General features: G+C 44.3%; 1 protein-coding gene across 1 annotated transcript; it reads right to left on the bottom strand.

The window, feature by feature from the left end:
* Window positions 1-593: 593 nt before the first annotated feature.
* Window positions 594-11,668, bottom strand: mdc1 (mediator of DNA damage checkpoint 1). The gene is made up of 11 exons (XM_069695646.1): window positions 11,206-11,668; window positions 10,513-11,091; window positions 10,346-10,424; window positions 8,192-10,194; window positions 7,586-7,648; window positions 3,885-7,459; window positions 3,278-3,418; window positions 2,226-2,408; window positions 1,999-2,124; window positions 1,369-1,479; window positions 594-1,254 (listed from the first exon to the last, which is right to left on the bottom strand). The coding sequence occupies exons 1-11, from the start codon at window positions 11,339-11,341 to the stop codon at window positions 1,051-1,053; spliced, it is 7,200 nt and encodes a 2,399-aa protein (XP_069551747.1). The 5' UTR covers window positions 11,342-11,668; the 3' UTR covers window positions 594-1,050.
* Window positions 11,669-12,066: the final 398 nt, after the last annotated feature.

Consider the following 12,066-nt stretch of genomic DNA (forward strand, 5'->3'; position numbering starts at 1 on the left):
CTTCCATGATTACAAACGTGGTGTGAAGTCATTAGCTGGCCAACTAAAAAGTACATGCTATCGAGTCCACTGTTAAAACACCAGTGACACAGCATAGATACAGTTTAAGTGTTTACAGGAAACCAGATGTGTACTCAGTATACATAAAAACATGTATACATACAGTGAATAGAGTACATAAGTGGATGGCAAGGACAAACAGATAAGATATTGATGTCCAAGCAGCATCAGCAGTTAGGTGCCTACATCGTGCCTCACTCTGGAGGTAATAGGATTGGACGAAGCCTTAATGGAGTAGGTGTTGTTGGTTAATGGAGACAGGAACCACAAACACACTGATAGGTTCATGATTATCTCAGTATAAAAGGCACTATGCGCTTCTTATCAGGACAGGAAACAAGCTTTGTTTCATCTGCTGACCACCGCAGCTGATGGATTTCAAAACAGACCTCATCAGTTCCACTATTCCACAACCCAAACAAGATTTATCCAACTCCCACTTCACTGTTCGTCACCTGCCAAACTGGCTGATTGAGTTAGAGCTCTTAGCGATCATACAAAATAGCAACAGAGTTCATTCCTTCTTTTGTGTTTTGTTGTTGTTGTAGAAAAGGGGTTTGGAGTGGAGGGGAAGACGAGAGGGGAAAGTTACAAGGATGCTTCATGGGCAATTATTTCTCACTGCATAGCAGCAACATCGCTCGTAGCTTTAACAATGGCATCATTTCAATTTACAAGGCAAAAGAGATAATACGCTGAGAAAAGACTAGCGAGAGTGGATTTTTGAAATTAAGAAGGCTCAGCATCTGTCACTCTCTGGCAAAGTTGTGCATGTAAAATTAGTTTTTTATACATTTAACGCAGGGCTGCCATTGGCATTGGCAAATACAATCGTCAGTCTTGCATACAGACAAAGAACTGACTCACGAGTGTTCCTATGGTGTGTAACGTGGAAGGCAATCTACAAATGCTAGACAGACCCCACTACTACAGCTTTCGTACACACACAGCGACATATAGTGCAGGTTTTTATGGCATATTCCAGCAGTACTAAGTATTCCTCCTGCTCCGTCCTCTGCCCCCTGCAGGCTGCAAGTTTGCTGTAGGAGGAGAGAGCTTGTGAGTCTGAAAATCAAGTTTCTGCTGCAGGATCCCAGTGAGAATGAACTCAGCTGTGACGACAGGGAGAGACGCTGACAAAGCCGGGCCGCACAGCCGCCAGTCCTCCTCGCAGGAAATCACTACAGTCTGAGGCTAAGAGAGAGTGAGGCGACAGAAAATAAAGTTGGAGTGATAACATGCCAAGACGGAGTGTTAATGTTAATCTACTTTATGTGACATGAGATGGGCTCTAAGCTCAATCGGCACCTTTGGAGAAGAGGGCATCTTTGATAGAAAGGTAGCTCTGCTGGAGGAGATGATGTCTTTCATCTGAACTGGTTCTGGTTTCACAGACTTTGTAACGTGGATCTCATATCCCTGAGAGACAGCATGAGACAAGAGATACAGTACACATGTAAACAAATAAGATTTTTCTTCATTTTAATTTAATCCCTGCAAGAAAGATGAAGAAAACCAATAAAAGGCTCTTGAGAATGGAAGTTGGTCAAACGTGTGTAAACCCTCATTTTAGCTGGTATCAGCACAATATGCTGCATCAATCTATCTCTGCAGATTTGATGGAAAAGCACAGTACATTTGCAATAAATATAAAATTATTTCCCACAAGTTACAGAGTGCTGATAAACAATCAACTCTCTGCTCTCTTATAGATCTGAGCGAACTCAACAGTAAAGATGCCGAGTTAAAAGCGATACTTGGAGGTAGATGTCAAACTAGATATAGACTGAGGATGGATTCCCAACATGACTGTCTATTTCTATCCATCAATATTACACACCACTCCTGTACCATCTGTCAATGGGGAAACCCGTGTCTGACTCACTGTCAACCTCAGAGAAAAATATAAGCAGAGAAATAAACGGCATGAGTGACCACCTGTAAGAGAGGCTGACTGCTGGCAATCCTCAGGGACTCCTGCAAGCAGAAACAGAACTTCTTCTCCTGCTCTGGATCCTTCACAAGGAATGCATTAGGAGACAGGAGGCTTCCGGCTTTACCACTCTGAAGACAGGAGAGGACAGGAGAGGAGGTTTATGTATGTATGACTGCATTCATGTATCAGTCTAGTCTTAAGTTTTCTAATTGCTGCTATAGAAACTCACCTTTTCCAGCCAGTCTGTGGTGACGACTGGGACGCCTTTAGCCACTGCACACAGGAATTTGACCGTCCTGCGCACTTTATCAGTCACCAGACAGTTCATGTCTGCCACGCCTTTAGCTATACTGCCTCCCAAATGAGCCAACACTCTCTCTCCGGCTTCATCCACCACTCCCGTGAACAGCACCTGGAAAATGACAGCGTCACGTTAAAACACAAAACACAAGAAGCTCATTGGACAGATTTCTGGTAATCTGGCATCCAATTTGGCAAAAGAATGTGGAAAAGGAGGGTGTTAAAATTCATGTGTTTGTAGTTCCTGATACTAGAGCAAAGCATAGCCTTCCATTTTAAATTTCCCTATGACTAACAAGACCGTCTGCTGGAGGTTAACTGAGGTGTGATTTGGTGCCATCAGAGCTCAAGACAACTGCTCTCACCAAACAAACAAAAAATGAATGTTTAATTCTGCAGAGTTTGATTAAACAGTTCCAACTGTAAAGATGAATATGAAAGTGATGCTTTGGGAAATATGGTATCTTTCTGAAATTTTGATGCGAAGATGAATCCAGTTTGCTTAATTTGGCATAAAGTATAGAAACGAGGAGAAACAGCTGACCTGGTTCTGTCCAAAGGTCAGAAACAAGCCTGTTAGCACCTTTAAAGCTCACCAATCTGCATAAAGATGAGCAAATATAATCAAAGAGTCAGAGTTATATGTAGCTGCCAGGCACATCGTCAACATTTTGCTGCAGAGGTACGTGTCTGTCTGTGAGAGGAATAAACACGGATACAGGGTGTTAATTAGTCAGCTTTAGTGGTTTTGTAGGAGACAAGTTGTTTCCCCCCGATTCCAATTTCTATGTTAATCATGCCTCGCTCTTTCACCCTACTTTAAAGACAGAGTGTGGCATCAATCGTTTCATCCAAATCTCCACAAGTGCATTTTCATAACCTTATTTCTTTAAATATCTGTTCTATTGAGGCCAAAAATCCCTCTTGTGCTCAATCTTTTGAGACAAATGCCCACAGGTTTACAAAGACAAACACACAGACCTTGTAGGCCTGGCTCACAGCTCGTAGTCGAACGCTTGCTGCCGGGGAAGCAGATGAGGAGCGGGGAGTCTTTGCCACAGGAGAGGAGTCTGTGGAAGCCTGTCGCTTCCGGGACGCACTGCTGGCTGGAGTCTGGGGCTGCTAAACGGGAGAGGAACGGGCGAGGGAACGGAAGGGCAAGCAAAAGTGTAAGAATATCAAACAGGAAAGGACAAAGAATAAAACATACAAAGAGAATGATCAGAATAGTAAAGAAAGGCAATTCAATTTAAGTGTAGGAAGTGACTGAGTGACCATTAAACCTCTTAATTCACTAGCAAACTAATGGTGATGCAGAGCAGATTAGACCACTCTACTGAGTGGAGGGAACAAAGATAGCCCCAGATGTTGAAAGTAGTCAATTATGATGATTCGAAAGGCTGACTCAGCAATGCACCGTGGCATTCAGCCAAGGTAAAAGCCTTCCTTCATGAGAACAGAGATTCCTGCTTTCCATTTTGTCATAGTTACCTTTCAGCCTTAATGTATTTTTCTTTCAAATCGACACAACTTGTTCTAAGTCTATAAATCTTTCAATGTGTGTTTAAAAGTGAAGTCATTCAGTCACCTCTGATGCCTCATTTGCATCCTGGTTCACAGAGGTGACGGATGTTCCACTTTCTTCCAGCCCCTCTTTCTTCTTCTTTAAGAGCACTGATGTCCGACCTCTGGCTCTCTTCCCGACACTCTCCACCTCCATTTTCTCTCTCTCATTCGCCTCCACTTCAGGGACAGATTCCTTTGCGTTCTTCACTTGACTGCTTGATGTTCTCCCTCCTCTCTTCACTTGGACAGTGGCACGAGTCTCATCTTTTGTTTCATCGGCTCTTTCTTCCTCTGCTGCTTCTGTTTTTTGGGCTTTCTCTTTCCCTTTAGAATTTTTTGAGCTGTGACTACAATCTGCTCCTGTATTTGCCTCCAGCTCACTCTTCCTCCTTGTTCTTTTGTCTTTAGCTTCATCATCATCTCTGGCTGCAGGAGCTACTGGTGCCTCCAAAGTTTCACTCTTTACTGCTTTGTGACCTCTTCCTCTGACTTTACTTTTAGGCTGAAGTGACTCCTCACTGGCACAGGCTTCCTCTTGGTTTGACTGGTCTTCCTGATGTGTAACTGCAGCTGCAGAACCATTTCCATTGGCTCGCTGACGCCCCCTAATGGTACCAGCCTGCTGAGAGTCTGCCCTCTCTTCATTATCATCATCATCATCATCATCATCATCATCATCATCATAGAGAACCTCACTGGAGAAACTCTCTGTTTTCCTGCTCTTCCTACCTCTGGCTGTCAGTTTAGGAGCTGAACTCTGACTAACGACAACAGGGACAGAGTTGTGGTCAGATTCTGTTTTCCTCCCTCTTCCTCGCTGCATACCTCCTCTTCCTCTGTTTTGAGAGCTCACACTGCAGCTGGAGATCTCAGAGTTGAGGGAGCTGGACGAGTTAGACCTTGAAACGAGTCTCTGAAGACAAATATCATTACTGCCCCGTTCAGGTGGCCTCGCTGCCACCACCGTCCTCCGATTGCTGCTTTTGACAGGGGTTGGCCGGAGCAACTCACTGGTCCTCTTGGTTCCTCTTCCCCGGCCTCTTCCCTTGCTCTCCTGGGTGTTAACACTCGAAGCAGACATCTCTGAGCTGACCGAGTTGGATGAGTTTGAGTGAGATCTGGTTCTCCTTGCTGGGTAATCATTGTTGTCTTGTTCTGGCTCTGCTGTGCACTGTGCTCTACTGGCTGCTCTTCGACCTCTTGAAGGCTTGTCTTCTTCTTGTAGTTCTTTTAATGATTGTTCTTTGGCTTCTTTTTCTTTATCCAATTGCTCTCTTTCTTCCCTTTCCCTCGCTCCCCTCTCCAGTCTTGCTTGGTGTTCTTTTTCATTCCTCTCCCTCTCCAGTCTCTCTTCTAATTCTTTTTCTTCTTGCTCCTTTCTTTCCCTCTCCAACCTTTCCTTCTCTACTCTTTCTGTCTTTTCTCTCTCTGACTGTTCCTTCTCTTCTCTTTCAGTCTTTTCCCTCTCCAGCCTTTCCTTCTCTTCTTTTTCTGCCATTTCCCTCTCTAACCTCTCCTTCTCCTCTCTTTCTACCTTTTCCCTTTGTAGTCTCTCTTTTTCTTCCTTCTTCCTTTCCCTCTCTAATCTCTCCTTTTCTGCACTCTCCAACTCATGTCTTTTTCTCTCAGTCTGCAGCCTTTCTTGTTTTTCTGTTACTTTACTTTCATTTTCTAATGTTTCTCCTTCCTCCCTCCTATGCTGCCTCTCTATCTCCTCTTGTTCCCTTTCTCTGTTGTCAATCTCCCTCCTTTCCTTCTCAGTTTTCTCTCCCACTTGTTGTCGTAGGTCTGTGACATCTTTCTCCTCTCCCAGTCTCTCTTCTTCTTGTTTCTTGTTTCTCTTTATTTCAAACATTTCGTCCTCTTCTTTCTGTTGCCTCATACTTTTCTTTCCTCTACCCCGTTTTGCCTGCTTTACCTCTTCCTCATTGTTATCATCATCAGGCCTGGCTCTTCCTCTCATTCCTCTAGTACTTGGCAGAGTTTTAGTATCCCCTCTTGTCTGTCTTTTTGCAGGTACAGAACACTCTGCTGGCTCTTCCTCTTCTTTTAATCTTGCCATTGTCTCTCTTAAATTTCTAACACTGGCTCCAGTAGTTCCAACTTCAGACTGTCTCCCCTTCTCTCTCTGAGGCTGTTGGACAGCAGAGACGTCAGGGTAGGCAAGTGGCTGTGTCTCCTCTTCTTCAAGGTGCAACTGCTTTTTTTTTTTTTTTCGTGGACCTGGAACGGAGTCCTCATCATCATTTTCCTCTTCTTCACCTCTTACAACTGTCTGGGTTTCAATGGCAGACATATCAGTACTAGTGAGGGGCTGTGTCTGCTCTTCTTCAAGCTGCAGTGGCTTCACTTTCCTTTTTCGTGGCCCTGGCATGGAGTCTTCATCATCCTCCTCACATGTAGCTATGGGTTGGGTTTCAGCAACAGAGAGCTCAGAATTTGTGAGCTGTTGTGTCTCCTCTTCTTCAAGCTGCAGTGGCTTCACTTTCCTTTTTCGTGGCCCTGGCATGGAGTCTTCATCGTCCTCCTCACATGTAGCTATGGGTTGGGTTTCAGCAACAGAGAGCTCAGAATTTGTGAGCTGTTGTGTCTGCTCTTCTTCAAGATGGAACCGCTTTTCTTTTCTTTTTCGTGGGCCTGACATTAAGTCTGCATCATCACTTTCATGATCTTCAGATATAGCCATGGGCTGAGTTTCATCAACATGCTTGCGCTGGGTTTCAGAACCAGTGAAGGACTGCATCTGCTCCTCTTCCAGCTGCAATGGCTTTTTTATTCTTTTTCGTGGACGTGGAAACGAGTCTTCATCGGCACTTTCCTCACCGTAACTTGTAAACATGGGCTGCGTATCGGTTGTAGACTGAGCTTCACTGAAGAGTCTCTCCTGAGGTTTAGCAGGCTCCCCATGTTCTTCCCTCTCTCCTGTTTCATTCTGTCTTCTAGGTTTAACTTCCTGTACAGAGTAAACAGGATTTCCTGGTGAAAAACTCTCCTCTCCCACAAACAGAGGCATTGGTTGGGTTTCAGCCATGGCAAGAGTGGATGAGGTAGGGAAGTCTGAAGGCTGAGTCTCAGTAGTAGCACCGTTTTGTCCCTCATCTTCATCTGTACTGTCCTTTGGGTCACTGTAGGACTCTGAAATATATGTCTGCGTTGCTTCTAGGGCCCAATCTACCGGACCTTCTTTTTCTGACAGTGCTGAACACCTGGCAGGCTCCTCGACCTCTCCGTAAGCCTGAGTTGCCTCCAGGTTTGAGTCATTCTCTGCAGAGGTTCTTTCTGTAGCTGAGACGGCTGAATATTGTTGAGTATCTTCCAGATTCACACCCTCTCCCACAGAGACAAATGCTTGGGTGCTCTCCACGGCTAGAACTTTTTCCTGAAGCTGCAGGTGGCTGCTGGCAGACAATCCCAGCTGGAAAGATTCTCCTCCGCTAGACTTGTCATCTTTTTTGTCACCAGGAGACTCGAACAAAAAGGCTTGGGTTGGTTCCATGCTGATCAGATGATCTCGGGTCTGATGAGCGAAGGACGGAGTCTCAAACACAACAAAGTCGTCATCCTCCTGGCTGTCCGAGCAGAAAGACAATACAGCAACTGAGAGACAAAAAGAACAAAATTAAGTAAAGATAAATTAACATAAATATTTGTTATCATACCTACCATTTTAGAAAGAGACACCTATGATTTAATGAAAAGTAATTAACTCCAGTTTAAAAGCACCTGAGGAGGGAATCAGGAAAGCCTGAGTCTCCATTTCTTCCACTTCTCCTTCTGAAACCGCCCCTGATGTTAAAAATGCAAAACAATGAATCAGGATATGTGTTCAAAATGAGAATTTCCACTTTAAATGAATCATTTAAAAATATGTTATTTGTATTATTCTTCTCTTCATAGTTGCTGTTGTTTCTGCAGTTAATGGTTTTGTTCTCATTGAATTAGAATAAATTAATAAAGTATTAATGAAATTTAAAACAAATATACTGCTAAATACCTCTGCAATAAAAAAATTAATTACTGAAATCATATTGATTAAAAATCAATATATAATTTACTCTATAGCTACAAAGATGTATCAGTTAATGAATTGATCAGTTACAAAAACTGATATATCTACAACAAATTTAATGATCGATTTAATTTTTTTTCAGCAAAAATGCCAAAAGTTCACCAGTTCCTTCTTCTTCAGTTTGAGTATTTAATGCTTTTCTATATCATGTTTGTTAGCAAACTATTGGCCAAATAAAACAAGCTGTGAAAATATATTACCTAGTTGCAGCCTACATTAATTCAGTTGAGTTCTTACTTGAAGACTGATTGACTGATTACCTGATGTCAGTACAGGAGTAGAGCAGTTTGGCAGAAGGGGAACCAGCAACCGAGGAGTATTTTGTCTGTGCAGGCTGTCGATCTGATCCTTGCCTGCCTCTCCAATATCTGCCTCCTTATCTTCCATATCTGTATCACTGTCCACTCTAAGGTCAACTGGATTTGCCCCGACCCCAACAGTGGGCATGCTGGATTCATCCACATCTGTGTCTGCGTCCAAATCTGATGGGAGAGCTTCTGAAGTGGCTCCAGGAGAGACTGACAAGTTTTTGACGACAACAGGTGCAACCAGAGGAGGATCGCCCTCCACATCCGTGTCACTGTCAGACAGGATATCCAAATCTGCACCTGCCTCCTTATCTTCCATATCTGTATCACTGTCCACTCTAAGGTCAACTGGATTTGCCCTGACCCCAGCAGTGGGCATGCTGGATTCATCCACATCTGTGTCTGCGTCCAAATCTGATGGGAGAGCTTCTGAAGTGGCTCCAGGAGAGACTGACAAGTTTTTGACGACAACAGGTGCAACCAGAGGAGGATTGCCCTCCACATCCGTGTCACTGTCAGACAGGATATCCAAATCTGCACCTGCCTCCTTATCTTCCATATCTGTATCACTGTCCACTCTAAGGTCAACTGGATTTGCCCCGACCCCAGCAGTGGGCATGCTGGATTCATCCACATCTGTGTCTGCGTCCAAATCTGATGGGAGAGCTTCTGAAGTGGCTCCAGGAGAGACTGACAAGTTTTTGACGACAACAGGTGCAACCAGAGGAGGATCGCCCTCCACATCCGTGTCACTGTCAGACAGGATATCCAAATCTGCACCTGCCTCCTTATCTTCCATATCTGTATCACTGTCCACTCTAAGGTCAACTGGATTTGCCCTGACCCCAGCAGTGGGCATGCTGGATCCATCCACATCTGTGTCTGCGTCCAAATCTGATGGGAGAGCTTCTGAAGTGGCTCCAGGAGAGACTGACAAGTTTTTGACGACAACAGGTGCAACCAGAGGAGGATCGCCCTCCACATCCGTGTCACTGTCAGACAGGATATCCAAATCTGCACCTGCAGTGGAGCATGATTCTGTAGCAGCAGCAACCACTGAGGGTTTACTGATGGCAGGGGCAAGGATGGCTTCATCATCTGTGTCGCTGTCAAGATGCAGGCTGTGAGCAGCAGCAGAGGTAGATTCAAGCACAACAAGCTTTAGATCAGATTTGTTTGGTGTTTCATCTGTTTTAGAGTTTTTATTATTTGTTCCACAGTCTCCTTCTTCTTCCTCGTCATCAACATCTGTGTCACCGTCTGGGTGGAAATCTTTCGGCTGCAGTGAAGAAGCAGACTCAGCTGTGTGTGCACTCTGAAATGATGTGGCTTTTGCTTTTGTGGCAGCATCTGACCCAGCAGCATCATCCTCCACTTCAGTGTCAATGTCCATAGTGATGCTTTCGGGCTGAATAACTGAACCAACCTGAGGTTTGGGGTTTGGCAGAGTTTTAGGAGCTTCACCTAAAACATCTTCATCCTCTTCAACATCTGTATCACTGTCCATGTGAAACCGGGCTGAGTTTGGCGCCTGTTCAACTTGTTGTTTTGTATTCAAGGTCACAGGCCCTGCAGACGCCACCTCTTCCTCTTCCTCCTCTTCCTCATCCTCTCTCTCCACATCAGTGTCACTGTCCATGTTAAATGCAGGAATCACATCTGTGGAGGGTGCTGGTGTGGACACAGGCGATTCATTTTCTCCTGTAGGACTGACACTGCTTTCCTGTTTCAGTGGCACATGTTGTCCACTTTCCTTAGACTTTGTCCCTCCTTGTGCTGCTCTTTCTTCCTTCTTTCCTTTCTCCTCTTCACTGTCATCCACAATTGCAAGTGCCTTTTTCTCCTTAAGCTGCTGTCGGCCCACATTTGCATCTGTCTCCTCTGTGCTGAAGCTGATATGTCTGTATGGCCTATCTTTAGCGGAGGAGGACGGTGTGATGGGACTTTCATCCTCACTGTAAAATAGTGAAAAACAAGGTGACAAGCATTACAAGTAGGAAAGTGAAAGCTTGAATCAACTGACACATACTTGTGGCTTGGATATGCCATTACTGAAAATATACATATATAAAAAATAAAAAAAAGAGCTCTCCCTTGCGCATGTACCTTTCAGGGACGATTTGGTTTGTGGGGCTCAAGAATGTAGACTGGATGGGACTGGATTTATGGGAGTCAGAATCAGACACTGTAAAAGATAACAAAGTTGCACATGTAAACATGAAATACAAAAGCAGGGCTTAATTTGCATATGCATATTTATATAATTTACATACCCAGAGCTTTGCTCCTTATTTCGCCTCTTTCACTGTCCGAATCCGAGTCCGATTCTGGGACCAGGGTCCCCTGTGGCTGGGTTGGAGTTTGCTCAAAGGACAGGCAACTGGCTCTGACAGGAGTCCGCTTTAATGACACTCTAGCCTTTGTACCCCCGTTGACACATTTCTTGTTGCCTGTGCTTGTGTCACCTCCCTTTTCTCCCGAGGCATCTGCCAACCTGGCCTTTACTGCTGAATTTGTGCTCACAGGAGTCCTTGTGTCCTCTTGAAAGGAGACCGAGTCTACACCGCAGCTAACATACTGACATGGGATGTCCGCCACCACCAAACTGTCCCCTTCACTGAGGGCATAGCGTACATTAGGAGTCAGCTTTAAGCGGCCCTTACGGGTCCCATTCATGCTGCCTAGGTCCCACATCAAAGCCTCCATGTCCCTTTTACCATGACAACCTCTTCTTCTGTAGACAGAGATGCAGATGGTGGCATGCTGCTTGGATACTGAGGATGCCGGCAACTGCAGGGTGCAGGTGTTGGGGTCACGGCCCAGCACGTTATTTCCCAAAAAGAGGGGCAACTCTGGGTGAAAAAGACCATCCATAAAAAAAAAAAAAAAAAACAGAAAGTGAGTCACACAGACTAAGCATAATTTAACAGATCATAGGCATAATACCAGCAGCAGTAAGCACTCACCTGTCTCGGGGATATGTTCATTCTTCAAGATGCACAGTTTAGCCAATGGTCGCCCCCTCTTATTATCATTCTCCTCTTCATTTTCGTTCTCATCAGACTCCAAGATTGAGTCACTGATCATCTGAGTAGCATCCATCCCCTAACAGAAGGTAAGACAGGATGACTGCTACACATAAACACAGATTGCTATTCAGAGCAGATTGCTATTCTGCCGACGTTAGCTTTAACTGGCCTTGAAAACACAGCCAGGTTAACTACTACCAGGTAACTCCTTACAGCTAACGTTAGCCCACGTGGCTAATTTAGTATCTCGAGCGTAATTTAACGTTCATCTTGGACCGTTAACTAGTTAGCTATAGTTCATCCGTTGTGTGCAAACATCAGTGTGGAGCAACGAGCTAAATACCGCTAAATTACGCTGATACAAATTTGTATTAAACGTGTATACAAAACAAATATCTAAAACCACGTTACAGCAATCCGACTTCCGGTCAACATAAAAACAAAATAAAAAGAAGTCAAACGTTATCATCACAATTTCATGTCACAGCGACCTCCTTATTCAAATGTCAATATTATATTTATTGTCAACGAGATTGTTGATGTTTTCCAGTTCAACATTATTCGCTTCTACGTTCAAGAAAATAACTTTTCCGATTAGCTCTCGTCATTTACCGTGAAATATAAAGAGGAAGCACACGTATTTATACGACGGGCTTGACCGTCATTGTTCAAATGAGCTTAATTTTCAATGCGGGTGCATGCCATTCTGTATTCACATACGCTCAATTTAGTTTTTAAGAGGAAAACCATACCCTGAATTCTACTTTTTCACGCCTCCTTTGTTGCTCAGTGGAGATA

Source organism: Brachyistius frenatus, unplaced genomic scaffold (genome assembly GCF_029030835.1).
Source record: "Brachyistius frenatus isolate BFR_SWC_R1_liver_20210118 unplaced genomic scaffold, ASM2903083v1 Contig_20, whole genome shotgun sequence".
NCBI lineage: Eukaryota > Metazoa > Chordata > Actinopteri > Embiotocidae > Brachyistius > Brachyistius frenatus.